At 41.2% G+C, this 25,249-nt stretch overlaps 1 protein-coding gene across 4 annotated transcripts in view; it reads left to right on the top strand.

The window, feature by feature from the left end:
* Positions 1-24,869, top strand: part of lnx1 (ligand of numb-protein X 1) — a 42,852-nt gene extending 17,983 nt beyond the window's left edge. For 2 of the 4 annotated variants that reach the window (XM_033965122.2, XM_033965124.2), the window contains 9 exons: positions 9,451-9,695; positions 13,560-13,715; positions 15,895-16,103; positions 16,502-16,906; positions 18,202-18,336; positions 19,573-19,750; positions 21,708-21,963; positions 23,377-23,535; positions 23,963-24,869. In XM_033965122.2, coding sequence (XP_033821013.1) covers positions 9,451-9,695; positions 13,560-13,715; positions 15,895-16,103; positions 16,502-16,906; positions 18,202-18,336; positions 19,573-19,750; positions 21,708-21,963; positions 23,377-23,535; positions 23,963-24,098 — 1,879 coding nt within the window. In that variant the 3' untranslated portion in view covers positions 24,099-24,869. Of the gene's footprint in view, positions 1-9,450; positions 9,702-13,559; positions 13,716-15,894; positions 16,104-16,501; positions 16,907-18,201; positions 18,337-19,572; positions 19,751-21,707; positions 21,964-23,376; positions 23,536-23,962 lie in introns of all 4 variants that reach the window. The other 2 variants (XM_033965121.2, XM_033965123.2) reach the window with 1 other exon arrangement.
* Positions 24,870-25,249: the final 380 nt, after the last annotated feature.

Genomic DNA, 25,249 nt, shown 5'->3' with positions numbered 1-25,249 from the left:
ATCACTGAAGACCTCCATATGTGAAAATAAGGAGTTCACTTTTGCCTTATGCTGACTGTGCGTCTGCAGTTTAAACTCTCTGACCTGTTTGACAGAGAATATTCTTGTTCTGTTTGTGGTTAATGTGAAGGAGCAATGGTAGTATGAGAGGAGAGAGTGGGCAGAGTGGAGCTGACAGCACACAGCCCTGCACTGGGAGCTAATCTCTCACGTGAGTGCAGCCTGCTGACTGCCAGCTCTGTGGGCCTGCTGCACACTCGGGATACTGTAAAAAAAAAAAATGAATGTAGACACACTTAAAATGACCAAAAATATGAATATTAATCTGGATTTTTATATATTATTGCCTATACTGAAAAAAATGGATTTTACTGTTTAAGTTTTGTCTTTTACATCTGAATATTTTATGTTTAAAGTATACATTGTAGTCATTTTAGTAGTTTAATAACATTGGCTGCTGGGATTTTGATCAACATAAGAGTTTACATTATACTTTTACTCGTCACCTGAACTAAAGGTTGAAAGTTCAAATCCCACTACCAATAAAACCAATAAACAAAAGGTGCTGGCCAATCAGAAGAGCTCGTTCAGCCACAGACTGTTACTGCCACGCTGCTCCACTGAGAGACACAGGAAATCTTTCCTGCCTGTCACCATCAAACTGTTCAATTCTTTGCTGTAACTGATCACATACAAGTACTGCAATATCCCATTTACTGTCTGTACATTGCAAATATGTTGTTATGTAAATTATTTATAGACTTTATTTTAATTATTTATTTACTCTTTATTCTTATTGTTTTTAACACTGGGGATTATTAGGACGCTACTTATTTTAAAAAAATTTATTTTGTGGTCAGTGGCATCTGTAACGAACAGAATTTCCCCTCGGGGATCAATAAAAGTGATTCTGATTCTGATTCTGATAGTAGAGCAGTCAGACTGACCAACCCACAGACTGGCAGTCCAATCCTAATCCCTCACATCAATACTGCCGTTGTGTCCCTGGGCAAGACACTTAACCCACATTACCCCCAGTGTTTCTGTACACAGGTGCATGAATGTGGGTGAGCAGACTGAAGGTGTATTAATGTGACCATAGTAGTGTAAGAGCTTGAAAAGAAAATAATTATATTAAAAAAAACAAAAAACAAAATATGTCAAATTAGATCCATCATGTAACTAAATCTAAATCAGTCCAAAAATCTCATCGTGTCACATTCAGTTTTGCAGTGAAAGCAGGACATGGCCAACGGTGGCAGCGAGTGAGGAATATAGGCTAAAAGGCAGGCACGGGCAGCGATGTGGGACAGCGGCCTGCTGGGATTCTCTGTGATCACGTCCTGGAGCGCAGAGGGGATTATAGTGGCACAAAACACACACAGTCATTTACTGCAGCGCTGGACACAAGCCATGTGCACATGTAAGGTGTATTTGTAAAGCCAGATTTCAGACAGATAACATCACACTTCTATAACCATTTCATTAAGATGGGAACACCAAAAAATATAATATAATCAACTCATATAGCACATATAGATTTCATATATATTATAATAAAAAATATACACTACATATTGTGCGTGCATATGAAGTTTATGGTTTCCAGTTAACAATTTAAAAAGAAGCTGAAACCGTTCATTTATATAATAGCGACAATAATCCTGCTATACATACCCAACCACAGCTCAAAATCAACATATTAACTTCAGAAATCACACCTCCCCCATCTCAATAAACATCCCGGGCCTACAGCATGATGTCATCTCCAACTCCACACCTCTAAATCAGGCTTAGTGCTTCTTGTGCGGTTGCCATGTGTTGACAGAACCAGCGTGATTTCTCCTCCTATAGACTGAAAGCAGACACCGGCTCCTGAGTACAGTGGCACAGAGGTCCTCCCCACCTCATCATGGGGTCAGGCCACAACCAATCATTGTCTGTATTGATTGTGTGAAAAGCATGAGTCAGTTTGGCCTGCTCTGGCGCTTGTACTCACACAGATACATTAGACATGCCAAACCGGCCGGGCCACTGCTTACAAAGGAACGTCCTGACACAAAGCTCCCTGTGGTTTATGGGTTATTCTCTCACTTTTGGTTTCTACATAGTTCACCAGATCATGAAGTACACACCCACTAGCATCGCCTATTAGCTCACTCAATTTTACAAGCATAAGACAGCATTTTTTTGTTTACAGGCTGCAAAAGAGGCCATTTCATAACTATTGCCCTGCAAACAGAAAAATAGCTATCATTAGAGTAATACAAATAAATGACAATACCTTTATTTTGTTAAATGTGTGGCAAACATGGTCATGGCATTACCCCTCCCTGTAGTGAGCAAGGTCATAGCTTTACCCCTCTGTGTGGTGGATATGGTCATTACCCCTGTGTGGCTGGCATAGGCCTGGCTTTACCCCTCTGTGTGGTGGGCATAGGCCTGGCTTTACCCCTCTGTGTGGCGGGCATAGGCCTGGCTTTACCCCTCTGTGTGGCGGGCATAGGCCTGGCTTTACCCCTTTGTGTGGTGGGCATGGTCACAGCTTTACCCCTCCAAGCATGAGGCAGATGGGATTAGCCCTCACAGCAGGCGAATCCAATCACCACACGCGCATCCTCTGATTAACACTCCTCTAGTTCATCATTAACAGGATTACTCCGTCTATCCCTGCCTCTCTCTTTATGTATCTATCTATCACACAGCCTGTTTCTGCACCATCAGACTGGCCGTTATGTGCCTGGCATGTGGCCACGCAGTGTGAGAAAACAGTAATTGATATACTGATCTAATCAAGTGAAAATGTTCAATTCAAACTTATATGTCCATAAATCCTGAGCATAACAGCGCTGCACTTGTGCTTGGTTATAACTCTTTTTGTTTGCCACAAGCTTTAATGGACGGTCCGTTCAGGTCGAGGCCTGTTCATGAATCAGACTTAAGCCAGAGGGAACCATTTAAAGATTTACAAATGCTTTCCTTTCACAAGGGTTGTGTTTATGTCAACCTTTGATACATGGTTTTAATTGGTGATGGGGGATATCAGTGATTTATGTTTTGATATGATACCCAGTATCCAGATATTGATCTGAAATTGTACCAATATATTTGGCATTAAAATGTATTAGAATGTATCTTAATCAAAATATTCATATTTTAGTAATGATATGCCTATAGTAATATAATATAGGGCATACAATATAATACAGTTTATAATAGTACTAGTATAGGAGCATGTATTGTGTTAGGAGCGGCTTTGGACCCTGTTTATTTGGTGGATTAAATACACATTATTGTTTTTATTATGGTCATTAGAAGAGCTAACAAAAGAACATTTATACAAATTGGACCAATAAGCATTTGTGCAAATCAATTTATCTCCAAAGCGGATGGCAGCTCACCCACTTTGAATACATTTCTGTGCAACTGTCACGTCCTAAGAATAACTTGGCTCTTCACACTATAAGTGTGTCAGAATCACACATACCGTACACACACATACATCCATGTCCTATTGAGTGTCAGGGGCCTGCAGGGGAGCTCCAGGCACTGCGCGAAAAACTCTGTCTTTCCCTTTACGTTTGTGATCCTACAGAATATGTCACTTGTCACATTGGACAAACAACTGAGAAAAAAGTTCCTGTATTTGGATGTGTAAAGCTTTGGGTTCTTCACTATTCAAAGTAAGTCTGCGGGTCACTAAAGGGTCAGGTCGCTGTAGCCACAAGTTTGTAAATAAACAATGTGTCCACTGCCTTTACATGTGGTACATTAATTAATTTAAACCTTGGCAGTGCTTTTTGGGGTCTGGCCAAAAGAGTGGTAAAACTTAAGTGCACAGAGAAACCAAAGGTTTTCATAAAATTTATTTTGTATTATTTTATTTGAAAAATGTGCAGAAGGTGAGCGCTTTGTGCATTTGTGGACAGGGAAGATGTCGTCTGTCTTTTCTCTCAAGCAGATGTAACACACGTTTGATTTTCCAGCTTGTTTTGCTGTTGTGATGCTTCGACTAATAAGATTGAAATAATTGCCATAACTTTCCATGTTTTCTGATTGCTTTCAGCCAGAGTCATCCCAGACTGATAAGTATAACTCAAGTCAAAGTGCAACACATGTCAGTGTGATGTGAGCCAGGTTATATACATGAATGACATAAATAGATGTTAGAGTTGAGGTATCTCTTGTGTTTTAAGTCCCACATGACTAACCCTCCCCCTGGTCCTTTGCCCCATGTGCAGACTGTGGCCCTGCATGCCAGTCTGGTACAGGAAGGGAGAGTATTTGGGTGAGGGAGGATAATCTGCTCACCCTTAAAGAGGATTGGAGAATCTCAGTGACTCTGATGAGGTGTGATCTGGTGTTGGTTTCACCTCAAAAGAGCACTGCCGCATCTAGTGTCACTGCCAGAATGGTTTTGTCACAACGACGGGGATAACTCTTTGTAAGAACCTGTTGGGATGATGAGTTCTTTCAGTGTTGTTACACCCAGCTTCACTTGACTGACCAGATCACTAAGAATTTGCCATTTTCTCTCCAATATTGGACTGAAGGCTGATAGAGTAAGACTTGCTAAAATACAAGCTTTAAGGACACAGTCTAAGTTTATGTATATGCTAATACACAATTAGCTGATAAGGTTAAGTGAAGGTTTCTCTTTAGTACATGTCATGAGGGAAAAAACAGAGCTAAAACTTAACCATGCAAGACATAGAAATGATGGCATGCACAAAAATCTAATCAAAGAATAACATTATAATAACATTTCTTAATAAAATGAAGCATGTTGTTTGTAAGTAGCTGAGTTGGAGACAGTGTAGTAGGTAACACGCTGTATAGCAGCACCCAGGATGGAGTTAGTAAAACTGGATTGCCCCGTACCAAACCATTCTGCACACAAGCTTGGACAAAAGAGGAAGTGTGAGTTAATATGTGTGAAAATTTGTGCTTTTCCATATTTATGGCACCTCTGCTTGTTGTGCACACTTAATTGCTCCTCTCCCTTTGGCTCCAGTGGTTCTTAAGACCACCCCAGATACAAACAAGCGCTTTCTGTCATGGCTCCCTACCTTTCACTCTACTCCCCGTGCACCTCTCACCTCAAACGTAACATTAAACCAGTATATTAGGGTGACAGAGTGTTTCATAGGTGGCTCCAACTTTTTTAATTACTTGCAGACAAAGCCTTTGAGAGAGCAGGCATTTAACAATAGCTCTGCTTCTTCCTGTTCTTGAGACGTTTGATGTTCAGGCGCATATCAGAATCTGCTCCTTGCTCCCCATGGTGCTGCTTTGAAAAGTTGCTATCTTTGTTTTTGCTGCAAGATGTTTTCCAAAGTGTTGAAGTCTCCCGTATCGTCTGCGCATAATCATTTTAAGAGTAGTGTGCATTCATAAAAGATTCGCAAAGATTTGGGTGGTCGTCTTGGAAGATTTATGTAAAATGAATGGAGGCATATTCAATATTATTCTCGAATCTGAACTTACTCAGTGACTGCGGTTTGCCCTTTTCCACTAGTAGAAATTTAGAAGTCAAAGTGTTTGGGTCCATAGAGTTAGCTTGAAGTGGTCTTGTACTATGAACTGGTCTTGGGGCGGGCAGAGTTTTGCATTTACGCTGCAAACAATGACAAGCATGCTAACAGTGCGCTATGTCCTGGTTCACGAAGGATAAAAACGCTTTGCAATTAGATACAAATTCTGACCTGAAGACCTGCTTTTACCATAGAAAGATAGAAACTGTGTACAGCCCATTTAAAGGCATTGCATCTTACTGTCTTAAAAATGTAAAATATTCATTCATTTAAACAGTTTAATGTCATATTCATATATTTCCCAATGCGTGAGAAAACGAGAAGATACACACCACTCCTGCATAAGGCTGGAGTGCTGAATGATGTTATTTATTGGAAGAGTGCTTAGTGGGAAGAAATGGGTGCAAATAATTCAGCCATGACATATGACTATATATTCACTTAGTTGGAAATGGGCTTTAAAATAGAAAGCCAAAGTAAGCAGCAAACACGCACTCATACATGCAGGGTCAAGCTAAGGTAAAACAAGACACTATTAAGTCTAGCGCCTTTGCAGTGCCGGTTTGTTATGCCAGCAGAGACACAAAAAAGTCAAATAATGAGCTTGTTGCTTTGCATAATAGTTCTTGTGTCAAATTACAGGTGGGTGCACAATGGCAGAGAGGTTTGCAATCCTGCCACAGTTGGGGGTTTGGTTCTCTGCTTTCGTGTTTATGTTTTCATTAGCTATCATGGATTCCTCCTATTTTTCGAGTACATACATGCTTTGTGAAACTGGCCTCGGTAAACTATATAGGTTAATATAAAGTTGTGTTTATTAATGTATTATCATAACTGTATTATTCACAGTAATGGTGGTATGCCCCCTTAAGGCCCATAGTTGCTGTAATAGGCATGATACAGTCTTGCAGTACACTGTTCTCAACCTGATACTACATGCATTGGCTCCCACACAAACTGCTGCTGTTGACATATGCTTCACCTGAACAGCTGCAAACATAAAAAAACATCCCATAGAGACCATACACTGCGTCCATAAAAACATTATTGAGCAGTTACTTCACAGCAGCCATTTCAGGACAATGATGAACAAGACCAGGCTCGGTTACTGTGGCTATCAGGAAATGCTCCTTACAGCCGTGGACCTGTGCGCAAATAACGTCCTTCATCGAGCTGTGCCCACAGGTTGAGTCATCATTTCTTCTATTGGATTTTACAAAGAAACAAACCATATTTTTTGGACAGCTAACTGTTTGCGCTGCTGGTGTGACATTATACATTCATTATTAGCTGTCAATAATTTTAATGATTCAAATTTTACACAGTTGATGACTAACACTGACGCCACTATTAGTAATAACATGCAGTTTCAGTTTCGTTTTACAAAGCTGAAATACTTACACAGACACACAGACCTTCTCCACGTTTTAGTACACAGATTTTTACTAGTCATGTAAGTTGTATTTTTAAGTCATATTCCTTAAAATCTTATATGTGTCAGCTTGTATTGTGCTTAGTCCATCACACTAGTACCAGATGACACCTCCTCTCTGCAGCGCTGCCCTTTCCCATTGCACCTGATTGAAATACGACTGTATTCTGCCTCTTCACTTAGTTAAGTGCTGTGTTGCTGCGTGGACATGCTTCATCGCGTTCAATTTACACAGTGAATGAACAGCGCACATACAGTATGGGTGAACCCAACATATCGCGGTATTACGTTACAAATTACACACCAGATCGATTGAGACATCACTTCTTTATACAGCAGTGAGTTTGACTGGTGGACACAAGTGAGATGTAGAGCCCACTTTAACTTGAAATGATTTTACCTCAGAAATGGAGCGCACAACCCACTCAGACAGCTGTGTTATTGAGACAAAAGGCCTCTTCTGGAAATGGGGTGCCCAAAGAGGCGCTGTGTTTGGCTTTTCTGGCTCCCAAATACATCCGCATTCATTCATAATATAATAGTAGAAAAAGCTCTCTACAGGGTAACGTACGCAAATGCTCCATGCAGGCAAGGCGCTATACTGAATTTAAAGGCACTGTATCCGATTTCAAATTCAATACAGTAGAAACAGTTTGCAGGGTTCCAAAGTTACTTCTTACTTTCTTCACTTTCACAACTTTCACATCATGGGTCAGAGCAGAGTTTGGTTGTCACAGTCACTAGCATGCTAACAGTGCACCAGTCTTACTTTCTGGTTCAAACAGTATTAAACAGTTTATAGTGCAGATTTTTATCCTAATATTTACAATATATCCGTACTGGGGCAAAAAAAAAAAACTTTATTAAATTGGAAAAAAAAAACAGGTACAGATCCTTTAAATCAGATTTGTTTGAGTTTGGGTTGAATCCAGCTAATTTAAATCCAGTTAATGTTTGTGCTGAGGAAAGCTCCTCAGAGAGACAGGCCTGACAAATGTGATGTTCTCAGATGGAGGTGGAAAATTCTCCAACAATGCATTGTCCTATCTCCAATCCACACACCAGCCCCCCCGATCACCACTTTAAAACTTTTAAATGTTTTGTAACTTCACAAATGTGACACAATGACGCAGTGTAAAAGTCTTTGTGGTATTGTCCTCGCAGACAGATAGAAGACATCTGGAGCTGAGAAGTTTGATTTGTTTGGGAGAAAAACAACATTCAAACTGTCTGCCGTTGTTCAAATGCCATGTCAGTAACTTGTGTCGGCTTTCTCATAAATGCGTTTCTCCCCCTTGTATTCAATCAGCTGTCACGGATGCTAACAGTGAGCACCGCGGTGAAGCCTTGTGTTGGGTCTGATTACAGATCCTGTCACAGAGAGCACAGCCTGCGCACAGGGACGACTAAGCAGAGCAGATATAAAGTCAGGATGAATACATTCAGAATCTACAAAGCTGGGGACAAGACTAAAACAATCTTCCCAAGGCTGTTTCTCTGGTCAATTGTCGAGGGGACTGTAGGGAGTGTATTGAGTTATATATGTCTCTGTGAAGGGATAATTTCTGTTGTGATCTCCTGAAGAAGTAGACCAATAGTTTAATCTATAAAATGATAATTATCACACACCATTTGATTCCAGTGAGAAATCTGAATATGAACTGAATGACTGGTGTTTTGTTTTAGTGGTGGTGGGCTTAGGAGGGATTTCAAATTTTTAAAAAGCTAGAAGGTAATAGTTATCAATACTAATTGGTAAACTTCAAGTCCTTAAAAATGTCATAAAGAACTTGCTTCACACTCAAATATCAGCAAGTAAAACAGCATGTTCTTTAAGGAAATCATAGGTCGAAGATAGGTCTGTCGAAGAGCAGCTTTTCGCTGTACAATTATGCCGCTACTGTAAGGCTAAGGAGTCAAAATAATAGCTTTATGTCCTCTCAGAGAGGCTTTTGAAGCTTGTTGACTTTTAAGCCTGTGGATCCTGGAGGTGGGGAGAAGCTGTCAGGGCATCATTCAAGAAACCGAGACTGAAATTATAACTGTCGACAAAACATTTTATGACAGCGTAATGGGGGTTTAGCTTTATTTAGCGTGTGGAAAGTAGGATTTAGTTTTGCTATTACCCTCAAACAATGCTCTTGTGTCATTGAGCAAAGCAGTTTACAGTGGTTAAAACAACCACCTCACAACAAATAGGTTTTCGATTTTACTTCTATCCATGGGTTTCAGAATGATCCAAATAGCAGTCATGGAAATTGTCAATTCACAAGAAAATAATATAAGTTTTCAACAGTTAAAAGAGCTCAAAATGACGCCCATAAACAGGTAGCAGAACCCCATAAATATGACATACGATCAAAACGTTTCCTTTGCATGTTTCACAAGTACACGGACAGTTCACTTCCAGCGCTGTTTCAACTGTTATATCAATATTGTCCTATAATAGTTTTAAATAATCCCATTCCTCTGGTCCTGTTGCAGATGTAAAGGTGCATCTCACTATGGGCTCTCAGCGGACAGAAAGCGGCGCTCTCAGGAGGGTGAATGCACAGACAGCACATCGGAGCTCACCATCGCCACATTACCCAACGATGGCCCCACAGCAGCTGTGGCTCTGCTTTCCGATGAGCCAGGCCTGGTTAACCCCGCCTTCGACCCCAGCATGGAGGACAACAGCCAATCAGGGAGCACCACCAGCCTGGCAGCGCGCTCCAGCTCCAAGAAGAGTGAGTGTGAGTGACTGGTGTCTGTGTGTCGTGGTGTGGTCAGTCCTGTGCTGTTCCGTTTGTCTGACCATATCAACGTAAGCTGAGGTGTGTGAAAGTTTCTATTCAAATGTGCAGTGTTTGGTGTGCAGTGATGATTAGACTGAACTTAACAAATCCAGGGAAGTTAATTGCTCTGTACTAACAACTGCTCTGTCTAAGAAAAGTTAAAAATGACATCTGAAATAGCAAGTGATGTAATTTATTTAAATAATAGTCACAACTGAAGAATGGCTTAAAATGGGCACTATGTTACAAAAAATGTGAAAACAGTAACAACACCAAATGAGTCCGTCTATTTTGTCCACTTCTCTACATCACTATGAGGCAGGGACATGCACAGATAGGGCCCAGGTGGTGTTCAAGCATCTGCCCCTTTAACTTAAGTGCCCCCGTGGTCAACACATTTTTTTAGATTTAACACTTGCCCCATGAAGACAGCAGATCCGCATTTCTCAGAAAAGACCAGTTGAATTATCATAAAAGCAATATAAAACTTAAGTCTAAGTGTGTGGACAAAAGTTTTAGACTGGACTTTGGCTATTCTCTGGAGTCTGGCTGCTGCTCAGACAGTAGCTGTGCTCAGTGCGCTGGAGAGCAGGGGCGGAGCACGGGGGGGAGCAGTGGGCTGGGGCTCCACAGAGAAATTATTGAGTATGGCATAAAAGTAAGCAGATGTTATAGTGTAATAAAGAATTGCACGTTTTGATTTTTGGAGAGAAGTATGAAACAACGATGAGCTTATATCCCATTATTCTGTATCAGTCTGTTAAAAATAGTATTTCTTCACCTAAAATACCCCAGAATACAGGAAATTACATTTACTTTTATCAAAACCTCCTGGGGGAAGGACCCTAGACCCCTTCTTATCTTACTTTTTTGCTCTGTCTCTCATTTTAAAGATATTCTTGTTGGTCTCTTAGCCCACACACCTACTCACAAACCTTTGCCGTTAAACCTCAGGCACCTAAAAGTAATCTTTAAAGAAGATAAATAATGTTTGCTTACGTTTAAAACCTGTAGATGAGTTTATTTTAAGTGATATGGAGAAGTGCGCTTTTTTTTCTTGGTTGACCACCTGCCCCTCTAAATGTCTGTGCATGTCCCTGTCATAAGGGGCCATTGTTCCTATTTGCAATGAAGGGTGTATCCCTCTACTGTACGATACTGAGGGATCCACCCATACCACATTTGACACTTCTGAAGTCTCATTACTCCTTAGTGTGAACTGTGCCAAGAGCTTGGACTGGCAGGTTTGGCGGTACCTGCCTGTGGAACAACAGACTGCAGGTTCAGACCCCATAAGAGACGAATGATACACTGGTGATTAGTCCTACAACTAGTCTGTAAATGAAATAAAAACTTTGATTATTAAAACACACCAGTTTGTAGGGCACTATTCCGTCACTGTTTATATTTATGACTGTATTTTAGAGGCTAGTCTAGTCTAATCATTTCTCCTCACTTAAAATAAAATTGCATATTTTTATTTAGTCTTAGATGTGAACACACTGACAAATTGAAAACCGTACTGCAAATTAATATAAGAAAAACAGTCGATAAAGTCGATAAAGACCAGAGAGCTTTCTGGTCACACATTCAGGTCAAACTCAGTTTCCTTGCTCTGAGACATAGTTACACCAACATAGCATTCGTACAAGCCCGGTCCACGGATACAGTCATTGTTGCCTCTAATGATCACTGATAGAAATCCTTTCAGCCAATTAGCTGCTCTGCCTTGTTTTTTTCCACCAATCTATAAAGGCGCACTTTGTGTGAAGCTGAGGGATAAAAGCGGAGGAAAGTCATAGAGAGGGCAGTACATTATGCAGTCAAGGAGAAGCGGAAGGAGACGCAGGTTAAATATAGCCTCTGCAAGTGTGTATTAATGTCCAGTGACGTGGACGGCTGCTCCCCTCAATTTCGCTACTTCTCACCTGTGAAACTAATGAGTGGCAATGAGTGCCCCAAAACAGACCACTGAGTCTCTTGATGCCCAGTGCCTGTGCAAACAACCAGAAATGGTGTTGGCAGTTCATTGCATTATACGTTCTAGTGCTTGAATGCATCTACCTGACCAAACATGCCAGGAAGCCAAGCAATGCAAATGTGCTGGTCGGCGTCTAGAGGCACAGGCTGGCTGATTTATATGGCTGTTACTCTTTTTTGCACTTGCTACAACTGCTTACAGAGCAATCAAAAAATAAAAACATAATTAATTTAGTAATTGGATTGCACAATAACTGTAAAATTGTATGGATGTATTATTGAACACAAAGCACATCAGTTTTTGTTCCAGTGGTAGAACATCCAGTCCTCGCTTTCGTATCCTCCATCAATGTTGAAAATGAAAATTGACTAAGATTTTAAAGCTCTAACTTGCATACTATTGATTTACTTCCCATCCCCAGATACTACAGTAGAAGAATAAGGCAGTGCGTCTTTAAATAGCCTATGGTAGCACAGTACAGTAGTAGAGAGAACACCAAATGACGTTGCTGCAGCCCTTTACATCTATTTACAGAGCTGCACTACCACGTTCTCCACAACCAGCGCTGCTCCTGCTGAACAAGCTGTCAGATGCAGGAGCGGCCGGACCTCTCAAAGAATAATGTTGCTGTCAGAATGCTTCGCGGAGGGACTAAAGTAGGGAGGGGGGCGCTGCAGAGAAGTGTGCCCTAAGAACAGTGCAGTGAGCTGGGCATGCCTTTGCTCCTCTGCTGCCTCCTAGAGCTATTGGCCCCAGGCTAAGAAAAGATGCCGGACAAAATCTCAGTGGAGGGATGCAGAACTTTTGTGACATAGAATCCACCGTGTGTTATATCACATGCATTTACATAACACTATTTTCCTTGCACAAGTCTCTTTATTATTAATTAAAAGGACACAAGTGGCAAGTCTGTCATGACGCACTTTGGAGCTAAAAGTAGCTCTTAGTGTGTCAAAGCAGAATGGAGCCTTCTGTGGTTTATGTTGTAATGACTAACTACGGTCAGGAGCTCGGTCTGACTTGTGAATCAGAATCTTAGGGTTTTATGCTAGTGATTCATTAGTAAAATCTGCCATGTTTGTATTGACTTTGGCACTTCCTTTGTGATGAAACATCTGGTTAAATGGGAATCCTATTCTTCCTGTTAAAATATGATATAAAGTAGGTTAATTTGTGTTGAAATGTTCACGTTCCGATTCTCTGGTAAACTTTAAAACAGCTTTGTAGACCACATAGAACTTATAAAGATCGGTAGCCCCATACAAAACAATACAACCCAAAATACGATAGCAGCTCCCATGGTAACTTTAAGAAGGAATAACGTGAATACGAGCGTGCAAATGGTCCATAGAGATGCATTAATCAAAATTATATAAAGAAGTAAACAAAAGAGCCATGGAATAACCCCATAAGCTGCTGTGTCAGTACTGGTAAATACATTCATTAGTCTAACTGAAAATTCCATGATGCCGAGGAGCACAGTCTTGAGCTCTGTTGGAGAAATGTCATTAGATTGTCGTTATGCATACAAAGTAGCTCAGCGGAATTTGCTTGCTTAACTAAAATTGAAACTGATAAGGAATGTACACTGTCAACAACTATCTCTTGCAAAACAGACCCCATATTACCTTACACTATGCAAAATATGTGTGTGTTGTGTAGAAAGCCATATGAATCTAAAGATACACAGTCCACAGAATTGCTAAATATTGACAAAAGGAAAAGCAGTTCCAGATGTTTTGAACCTGGCTGTGATGGGTCCAGTCGAACATGTCCGGGCATGTCGATCCTGAGTTTGTATAAAGCTCCCTCTTCCCTCTGTGTGTTTCTTACAGTCAGAAACTTTGACCGCTCTTCAGTGCGGAGCCGATCCTTCAGGAGACTGAACCGAGCCTTCAGCGTTCTGAGGAGGACCAAGAGTGGAACAGCAGTGAGCAATGAGAGCACCGAGGAGAGGGACAATGCCCGGAACGCGAGCGTGCCACAGGAAGGTAAGGACTTCAGACTGAGAAGCTTTATTTTAGCATAAGGAGAGTTTACGATGAGGACTTTCGCTCATACAAAAGCCAACTCTAGACAACAAATAAGCCACCATTTAGAACTGCAGCATTCTGAAGCATTTATCTTGTACCAATAACACTCGAATCAACTCAACGTCTAGTCAAATAGGTGTCTACCAACAATTTATCACACTTATCACACATTGTTGAACCCATTTCTCCTCTGATCAGTTCTTTCCACATTGCATTGGCGTGTGCAAAATTACTTGGCGTGTGCAACGTGGCTGTAAATTGTCATCGTTGTCAAATGATATCTTCCCCTTACTCTAAAGCTGTCAAGATACTGTGAATGAACGCAGTAATAGAACCCTCAGTTAAACACCATTCACACAAAGTTCCCAGAAATTTGGAGGATACAGATCGCCAAAACCTCCATCAATGGCCGCTATTCACGCACTTATCTCATATCCAGAAGCTTCACACTGCTCTGTTCACACAATCGTTTGGTATTATTCACACGCCTTCCCTGCAAATCCCAGGTAATTTCACTAGATGCTCCTGATGAATGAAATTGCCAGTTAAAATGCTAAGAAATCAGCTCTGTCCGTATGTTTTTACTCTTATAAAATTCCCTGTAAATTGCCGGTTTGAGCTGCATATGTGAACCGCCTGTCATATCCTTTGAATCTCTGCCACTTTACTCTGGGCATGTTTACTTACAGGACCACACCGTAACAGTAGCATATGTTTCTTTCATAATTTAACAACATATTGCATAAGTCCATTGGTGCATCCTTGAGGACACATCAGTGAGAGAAGGCTAGCCCAAGGCGATGTTTAGAAGCAAAGGTCATCCACACATATCCATTCTGTTTGCTGGTCTCTCTCTCCTCTCTTCTTTTGTCGCTTCCAATTCCCTCTTGCCCTCCATCTGTCTTTAAACTAGCAGCTTCTACGCACCATGATTGAACACTCCCCAGAGAGGTTCTTCACGTGGTAGATCCATAAGAGTGGCAGAGATAGCAGCAGAGGATGTTCTGTATGGTACGGCATATGAGGAAATACAAAGAGCCGAGAGCAGTAGCTGAAGCAATAGAAGAGGAATGCGAGATTGCGTAAGAGCGAGAAAATGACGAACGTTCGGGGACTAGATCATTCTCCCAGGCCATCAATGAGGAGGAGGAAGAGAATGGATTAAATATTCATTGCTGGGCCACTGGAGAGACAAAGAAACAAGTGGAGAGAGAGAGAGAAGCAGAGAGGAAAGAGTGTTGTGGAAGACACCAATGCAACAGCAACAAATAAAGGTGAAGGTCCCGGCGGATGCACCTTAGAGGATTGATGGGAGGAGAAGTGGGTGAGGTAGAGGGAGGTTGAAGGAAGGGTTACATAACAGCCGCAGGTCTGTCCGCATGTGTGTAATTGTGTGTGTGTGCGTGTGTGTGAGTTAGTGTACACTCCACCCTTCGAGCAATCTGCGGCAATAAAGACAAAATATTGACTTTGGAATGGGAAAAGTGCAGCGCGAGGGGAATGAGCCACTCCAGAGGAAGCAGGCGTACAGAGAAAAAGGAGAAGGCATTTCATGAAGGAAATGAAATGGATCCCAGAAAATGTCTCTTCTGTCGCGCACTCAGCCATGCCAAATATTGTCCACCCATTTTATCATGACCCAGCAAGTGTCATTTAGCAGTTAAATGGCTATAAATATTCGAGAATAAAGCATATGAATGGGAATGCCTCGGATGATTGAATCTCACCAGGATGGTATTGGAAATGTATTTAAAGAAATTATGTTCATGACACATCATTTGTGAGTCAAATATTGAAAATATTGTGTGCAATTGATATGTGTTTATGGATGTGTATGTGTAATTTGGTAAATTGTGCAAAAGAAAGTTGTTGATAATGGAAAGTTATTTATGCTAGACTCAATCAATGAGTTTTCCCTATGCAGATCTTGCACAGATGGAGGTGACTAATCCCACAAACATGAGGGAATTCCCCCCTCTCTCTATCATATAAGTGTGTTTGAGTGACATGTGGGACCCTGGCAGCTGCTGAGTCCTATATGCTCTCTATGGACCTGTCTCCTTTCTCTTTTGCTCCTGTTGTATTTGGCCGTTACACTGTCTGATCCTAAATCTAAAATCAACTTTTCTCCTCACAGTGCTGGCCCTGCCTCAGCTCCACCACCTGATCCCGGATGGAGAGGTCACCAGCATCAAGATCACCAGAGCAGACCCCTCTGAGCCTCTGGCCATCAGTATCGTCGGGGGCAACGAGACGCCCCTGGTTCGCATCCTCATCCAGGACATCTACAGAGAGGGTGTGATTGCTCGGGATGGGCGCCTGCTGCCAGGGGATATGATCCTCAAGGTACAACAGTGATGACTGAAACTAAGGACCAGTCAGTGTAAAAGAGTTTACTATGAATATGAAGCAGATTTAGATCTGTTTTTCCATCATAAAATGTTTTATAGTTATGATAAAATGATAAATATCTTCCTTCCATAGTGTCCAAATATGCCAAAATCCTTCATTCCAAAAGTCACACTATTAAACAGCAGATGTTTCCTCTTCTCCTCAGAGTCCAGTGTCTGAGCTGTGACAGCTTTAGCACTTAAAAAATGATATAAAATATCAAGAATGTCTGCAATGAACCCAAGAACTTTTTGTTTTGTTTTGAAGATGGCACTGATATGGGTTTCAGACAGTTTATTTTGATTTATTTAACATTTTAAGTGCTTCCTGATATGGCTCTCTCTCCCTCTCAGGTGAATGGCATTGACATCAGTAATGTGCCTCACTGCTACGCTGTGGCCATCCTCAAACAGCCGTGCCAGCTGCTGCGGCTGACTGTGCTCCGGGAGCAGAGGCACCGGTACCGCTCTCACAGCCACTCACACCCATACGACCTGTCCTCACCCGGGGCACAGGGACTGCCCCAGTACCCGAGGGACGACAGCATCCACGTGGTCCTCAACAAGAGCATTCCAGATGAGCAGCTGGGCATCAAACTGGTGCGGCGGCCTGACATGCATGGGGTCTACATCTTCCACCTGCTGGAGGGAGGCCTGGCCGCGCGGGACGGACAGCTGAGTGTGGGGGACAGGGTCCTGGCCATAAATGGACACGACCTGCGCTATGGGGCACCAGAGCATGCTGCTCTGCTCATCCAGGTCAGTCTGTGAGGCTGGACTAAACATCAGACAATTTGAGCTGATTTGTAATAATAATATAATATAATAATATACAGGAGTGTCATATGCTGTTAATATGAAGCTGGATAGTAATAGATGCGAGCTCGTTCACACAACCCACTGACAAGAAACCACATATAATAATAATAATAATAATAATAATAATAATAATAATACTAATAATAATAATAATAATAATAATAATAATAATAATAATAATAATAATAATAATAATAATAACGTAGACTAGATAGACTGACCGCCTCCGGTGTCTTACTTTAGAGGTCACAGTCCATATTAGTTTGCTCATTTTACAGAGCACAAACAACTGCACTCTCAGTGGGAGTCCTTGTGGCATTAAAGATAATTGCGGTGATTCAAACTAATTGTGTTGTGTCTGTGCTGCCTGCAGTTAATAGTGTTTAATAGTGGTTTGCCCTGATAGACCGGGACATGTGGCAGCTCTGGCTCCGGCCTGATGCCAGTCAATGGTGTGTTTGTGGTTCCTGGTTAATTGCAGTATTTTGGGCGGGCTGAGCGGGGTCTCTGGGACTGTAGTTCCTGTTTAAGAGTCTGGCTGGCTCTCATATGTCCCTATAGAGCAGTGTGCCCACTTACAGTGGCTACTCTCTGTCACCGATTAAGAACTGGCAGCACAGAAATGAAATTAGTCCAATTATGACAATAATGGGCTGTGCCGGTTAACTCAGGAGTCAGCTCCATGCTAATGTAGGGGAGGCCTCTGAAGAATTAAGCAGATCCACACAGCAGCCAGTCTGAGTGTGAGAGGAATGAGTGGCACTGGAAACTGAGGCAGAGGAGAGCTATAGAATAGATCAGTGGGGCTTACTGGCTGTGATGTTAGAGAGAGCCTGCAGCTATGCTGAGAGAGGATTGATGGGAGGAGAAGAGGTGAGGTAGGTACCAAAAATATTCACTTGAGTGAATTGTATTTGAAGCTCAGACTGTAATTGAATGCCTCTATTATATTCATTCCATTTTTACTAGTGTGTTACTGCATGTATGTTTCTACTAAAAGTTTTATTTCTGTTGACTTAAGTTGGATTGCTGAGGGCAGAAGTACAAATGTAACTGCTCCTGATTTGCAACTGAATGAACTCTAAACCCACTGTCTTCGATGATCTGTTTAGTCTGTTTGCACTGCTTGGCACAGTCTTCTGTTAAATGAGAACACTTGTGATGACAAAGGAGAGCCATTTCACTTTGCAAAGATCGACTATGTTCCTAAATGATCCTTTTCCGGATGTTTTTAGGCGAGTGAGGAGCGTGTCCACTTCATCGTGTCCCGTCAGATCTGCGTCCCCACTCCGGACATCTTACAAGAGGCTCCGTGGGCCATGGATGGTCCCCCTCCTTATTCCCCCGTGGACATCGAGCAAACATTACTGGTGAGTACACATACAAATTACACAGGAGACCAGGCACACAAAAGAGAAGCTTTGTTCTTCTATCTCCTTGCCTCTCTGATAAATTGTTCCTTTCAGGTGCAAATGATCCAGAGAGATAATATTCCATCAAAGCTATTGCCATTGCATCTGCAGCAGCCATGTTTGCTTCAGCACGCTCTTCATCTAATGATAACGATAGCAGGTGGAAAGCTACAGTCACACACCGAAACAGCCATTGTGTTGGATAGAAAAGACTGCTGAAAAATTATGCTCAGAATTAAAATCTGAAAACAGTATGAAAACATATTGTAAGTCAGAGGGAGCATTATATTTCATCTACTGAGCTGTTTTTGTGACAACCAAATCACATGACAATCTATTCTTCGTTTGATTATGCATATCAGTATTTGGTGTGGCAGCAATAGCATAGTGGTTGAAGTATACTACCACAAACACAATGGATACTGGTTTGATATCAAACCCAGAGCAGCTGTGGCTACAAACAAAGCCAATCACTAGAAAATGTATGATTGCGCAATATAAAATCCAAGTCATTGCTATTATTGTTATACTTTTTATTACAGTATAACAATTTTTGTAACAGTGTCCAGGCCCCTGTCCCTACCCTGCCCTCCTGTGAGTGTTAGCAAAATGTGTGAAAGCAGCACATTAGCTGCGCCGCATGAGGCTCCACATCCCATCAACCTCAATGTGTCCATGTGTTATTCATTACTATGTTACTCCGCTATCTGACTCACAAACACCCCCTCCATAAATACAACTATTCTCTCCCCTCGCAGCCTCTCACCCAGCTAAATATTGCAACACATCACCACTAAGAAATAATGCATTGCTTTCATTATATCCAATACGAGTGAAGAGGCCATGAAGCTGCCGTATGAGCTCCTAGTGTTACAGATACCCAGTGATGCTAATGGAGCGATTCATTAATTAGTGACTGTCAGTGCACTCTGCATTATCCTGGGCAGCCCTGGTATGGATTCTGCCATTATTAAGGAGCTATAATGTGTCATAGAGAAAACATTGTTATTAATATGTAAATGAGTGCTCCTATTGTGAAACTTATCTTGACGCCCTTGATGTGCTCCTTAAGTGTAGGGTACATTGGGGTCATATTTTTAATTCTGAGCAGCACAATTACTGAAAAGATAATGCATTTAAAATCTTGAAGGGTAAACTCATCTTTACTAATAATGATGTTTTTTCTGTTTGAAGGACACCTGTCAGAAGCCAGCATGCTATGAAAAGACAGTGACCTTGACCAAAGAGCCATACGACTCCCTGGGTATGACAGTGGCTGGGGGCATGTCGAGCCGAGGGTGGGACTTGCCCATTTACGTCACCAACGTGGACGCTGACGGGGTGGTGGGGCAGGAAGGCTCAATCCGTAAAGGTACTATCTGACACCAAGTTGTTTTTATTTACATCAAACTGTCAAAGGAGCATTATGTAACTTTTGTGGTGTAGGGTTCGCCACCTGCTTGTCTTCATGTAAATATTGTTGCTTTGTCAAATGTTCCACAGTATGACATAAAGCACATCTATCTAGCATTTATGCAAAGATAGATATTTTTATAATTATTGCTCTAAAACACCTCGAAAAACATGCATTCTTACGCTGAGTGGGCTTGTCTCTCCACAGATCTGACCTGTCACTTACATATCTCCATTGGGATAGAACGTAAAGTGCCATTCTGTGGAATAGTCAAGGCAAAGCAAGTGCCATACCAGAAAGTAGAAAAGTTACATTGTGCAGTTATGTTTATCACTTTACTTGCCTGAAGCGATTTACCTACCACAATAAAACATACATTATTGGTTTAGGTGTGATCAGTGGGTATAAAAAAAACTAAAAAAAAGACTTCATACAGCAAAAATGTCCTTGTCCAGTTTGTCTTTTTACAATTGTACCACAATTGAGTAAAAGCATACCAAAGCTGGACAAATAAACTTTTTTGAATGTAAGAAGGGCAACCAGAGATAAACCAATAAGTAAAACAAATAAGAAAATCTATACCCAATACAAATTGTGACAAAAGAAGCATTTCCAGGCTTGTGCCATCATCAAATAGATCAATACACCCTGCTTTGTATGACACTGCGCGAGCCTTGTTTGTGGGCAGACAGTGGTACAATAGTATTAATATGGTAATGAGAGCAGAATAAACAGAGTGAATGATTGATGCATGTTAAATACTCATGTTTCATTACAGGGCTTATCCATCCAGAAAAGATAGTGCAGTGCTGCTCTGGTTCAGTGCTTCACAAATTGCCCTGAACATAGTTAAACGTCAGACACAAACAAACATTAGCATATCAACACTATTGTTTGTCAAGGCAGCCTCTGTCGTGTAGTTTGTCATTTGTTTTTATTAGCCAGTCAAAATGTAGAACAGCAAATGAAGGACAGCCCTCCTGATGTTGCAGAATGGATTGTGGGATATCTTGAACATCCATGAGTCGAACCAGTAGATATTATTGTGTCCTTGAGCAAGACACTTCACCAACTTTGCCTATGAATGAATGTTTCAGTTGCTCCAGATATTCCTTACTTAATCCCCAGAACTGTAAAGGATGATGCAGTTGATCAAATTTGAACCAGATCGGGATTCATTGATTGCTAATCGGCAATAATTATCTTGGGTCTTTTTAATTGAGATGTCTTCAGCCAGTCTTCCTGTAAAGTGGTGGTCAGGAGCAGAGTTCACACGTTTTGGGAAGAAATTTGTGTTAAATTGCAGTGATTAAAAGTCTGTATTATTTACATTCAGGAAATTAATATTGAGATTGGATTAATAAAAAAAAAGAAAAAAAAAGAAACACAAAGTGGGATTCAGCAATAAGAGGGAAAAGAGTATTGTTTTGTTATGTTAACCAATTCTTATGAAGCTTTTCAAGCAGTTCTCTCCCAGCGTTTTATCATTACAGATGGTTTCATAGTCATAACCGGCTTTTGAAAAAGTGTACTTTTACAACACTTTTACAACCAAATTATCGTGGCATAAATATTGAAGTCATCACTCACATTTGCTCACACTGCAGTACTTTTCTTCACATGTAGTTTTCTCTGTACACAGTTGTGACAGGTTCGCTGCTGAGCTGTGGTGGAGCCATTACTTGCATTAGCATATCCTCCACGGGCATGCGTGTCCTTTGAGCCGTGCACTAGCATCTCAGCACAATGCCATGTGTTATTCTTTACACCACTTTCATCAGCGGAGCTTATTAAAACACAGGTGCTGAATATTAACTAGCCCCATGTCTGGAGAGGTCCTTTGAAAAACCATTATGAGGGCAGCATGGTGAGCTAAGGCTTCAGCTTGTCTGTTTTTTCTCTCTCTCTCTCGTAGGTGACATATTGCTAAACGTGAACGGGGTGGATCTGACAGGGGTGACACGGAGCGAGGCTGTGGCCAACCTCAAAAACACCTCCTCCCCCGTGGTGCTCAAGGTCCTGGAAATGCGTCCTCCAGAAGAGAGCCTACAAGAGTGCGCCCTCCCCACCTGCCTCACCCCGTCCCCCACAGACAGCACCAAGAGCCCCCTGAGCCCCCTGCCCAACGACGACTACTCCCCTCTGTGGGTGTCATGGCTGCAGCTACCCAGGTGCACTCCACTGATAGGGCTGTGGTAAACTTTCTTTGCTCTTCCTGTCCAGAGTCGGTGACCTCGGCCAGCTGGGCTCATCTCAGAATTTGTCAGGGCCAGCTGGAGGAAGAGGAACAAAAACAACTTTTGGGCTTAAATATTCATAGCCTTTTTATCCACACAACTTCATGAAGCCAAGTGTCAGCCTTGGCACGACTATTTCCACATAATGAATTGTCAGCTCAGGGTGACAGCGATAAACAAGTGTTAGAGCAAAATAAAAGATGAGGAAATTTTCTTCTATGAATTAATTACAAAAGATGTTGGACTTATTCATAAGAGGACTATTATCTAGAGCAGTGGAGAAGCAGGCTTAAAATGCTTGGGAATGGGATATACATTTCGAATACCTAATTACTTTAGTGAAGTTTTAGTGGAACTGTAAATATGAGCATCTATGGTAGCCTTGCAGGGACAGTTCGTTGATTATATGAACAACAAACCTAGACAGGAAGTGACAACATTTTAATTAGTTGTAAAGGACTTGTGACTTTGATAACACTTTATAATAACTAAATCTGATTTGCCTTAAGAAAGACTTAATTCATAATGAACAAATAGTTTGATAGTAGTTTATAAAGAATAATTCAGGTTTTTTGTTTATTTAATTAATTATTTAAAAGGACAGTACACTGATTACATTGATCTCAAAAAGAAAAGATGCTCTGCTCTAGTAACTTCTTAATTAATACCCTAACAAACCATAACTCCTTAATTAAAACGTTACCAAGCCTGAAGCATTTTAATAAACTAGTATTAAACTATTTGTTCATTAGGAATTGAGTCTTTCTTAATTAAGGCAAATCAGATTTAATTATTATAAAGTGTTATCAAAGTCACAAGTCCTTTACAACTATTTAAAATGTTGTCACTTCCTGTCTGGGTTTGTTGTTCATATAATCAACAATCTGTCCCTGCAAGGCTACCATAGATGCTCATGTTTACGGTTTATTAAGGTGCAGTTATTCTAAAGTCTAACCCTAATTTCATACAATTCATAGACAACTGAATAAAAGCACCATTAATAAAAAACAACAGCACTCAGCACTCAACACAGACTGCGTTTGTTTTGAGCGACTGACGTGGATACTGTGGAGGAAATTTAAGGATACAACTCTCAAACATCCTGTGTCAAATCAGTACAGCATCTCTGTGTACGAAGTGGCAGCATTTTTCAGAGAGCAGCAGCAGACTTATCTTCATCTTACCTACACTGATTTGATTCTTAGTCGCTGGTGCTTATGCTGTTGTAGATGCCGTGTGTGTGTGTGTGTGTGTGTGTGTGTGTGTGTGTGTGTGTGTGTGTGTGTGTGGTAGAGGAAGATAGACTTGAGAGATTAGTGTTTTTAATCTGGCTCTTGGCCCGTGCAGGCATCTCTACTGCTGCAAAGACATTGTCCTGAGGCGGAGCACTTCAGGCAGCCTGGGCTTCAGCATCGTCGGGGGTCAAGAAGAGGTCAACTGCAATCAATCCTTTTTTATCCGCTCCATCGTGGAAGGAACGCCGGCCTACAACGATGGCAGGATAAGGTATGCCCAGCTAATAGCACTCAGTTTTCAGTAAATGCAAATAGAATACATACAACATAACATCTAGAGTGTGTTTAAACATTTGCACGCACCACATCAACATTGGGACTAAAATGGGACTAAACCTGCAACTAAACCTGGATTGGATCAGAGCTAAAGACTTGAACAGAACCAAACCAAGTCTGCATCAGGACTAAACTGGCCTCATCCAGGACCAAACTAGGTCAAGTGTTAATGCAGTAACACAATCAAAAAAGAAGTTGGTATTTTAAGAATCTTGTTTTAAAACTGGACTGCAACTAAAAGTACATATTACATTACATTTGTTCCTACCTTATCACATGTTATATAGTAATATGTAACTCTTCATGCTTTTAAATACATAAACTGCCATAAACCACTCTAATATTACACTCTGTTTCGGTAGGTGTGGGGACATTTTGCTGGAAGTGAATGGGAAGAGTACATGGGGCATGACCCACACAGCGCTGGTGCGTCTCCTAAAGGAGCTTCGGGGCAGAATCACACTCACCATCGTCTCCTGGCCCGGCAGTCTGCTGTAGCCAAACCAATGCTTTTGTCGCAATGGCACTGACCAAGGAATGTGGAGCACCCCAAACTAACAGAGTGGACATGGCTTAGACTAGTATTGTAGCTAGTTGGACATTTGACTTCTGATGGACAACTTTACCAGGAGTTTGGACATGGGACACTGGACTATTTTTTGTCTTTATCCATGCAAGAATGCTGGACACTATTGATGCCGTTGGACGTTCTAAAACACGGCATTCAGTGAAGAGGAGACACGACACATTGCCAATTCCAGTAGTTCTGTAGTAGGGTATGCATACGCCGGACTCACTTTGTTTACTGTAAATGTTGGGTGTTTAAAATAAGTACTGATCCAAGCACTTGTAATATGTTTCTCTTGTTTGTCGTTGATATGGCCTTGACTACAGGCTCTATTCTGTTTGTACTGACAGTGATTGTCATTCTCATCTGTTGACCTGATGACACGTTGCCAAATAGTAGTCTGTGTTTGAGGTATTTTTTATTTTATTTCAGAAGCTTAAGTATCAAATCACAGATGAGAAAAATTATTTAAAAAAATATATGATGTGTTCATAGCGTGCAAAAAATACTATTTAATAATTAGGTGACTTTGTGGAGGCCTTACTAATTTTCTTACTTTTAAGAAAAAACTGACTTGGTTTGTGTGTGTCAGTGGATGGTGTGGAGCCTCGTGTCAGGTCCCTGTCGATCACATTTCGCTCTGTGTAATATATCTGATGGTTCATTTGGTTAAATGATCAATAAAGTCATTGGAAAAGAAAGACTTGTGTGGTGATGCGATGGCCTTTTTCACAACAACAACAACAACATTAAGTACAACAGAGTAGACCCTTCACATTTCAGTAGATATTGAGTAATGGAGCTCTTATTGTCTTTGTTGGAGACTTTTGTGAGCAGGCTCTTTAAAAAATAACACTAGGGCTATTTAACTACATTAAGTTTGAACTGTCCAGGCCCCTACTGGCTGCACTCACACCTATTAGCACATTGGCTAGCCCTATTGCTTCCTTGTTTTGCTTTAGGCCTGAGGATGAAGTTATGAACAGGAGATAAATTACGCCTAAGCCCCATTCCACTTCAAACATGGATTGTCATTCCTATCAAAAAATGCCTCTTTAACTCCCCTCTCAAACCATTTCTT

Source organism: Periophthalmus magnuspinnatus, chromosome 4, assembly GCF_009829125.3.
Source record: "Periophthalmus magnuspinnatus isolate fPerMag1 chromosome 4, fPerMag1.2.pri, whole genome shotgun sequence".
Classification (NCBI taxonomy): domain Eukaryota; kingdom Metazoa; phylum Chordata; class Actinopteri; order Gobiiformes; family Gobiidae; genus Periophthalmus; species Periophthalmus magnuspinnatus.
This window is presented reverse-complemented; position numbering and strand designations above follow the sequence as displayed.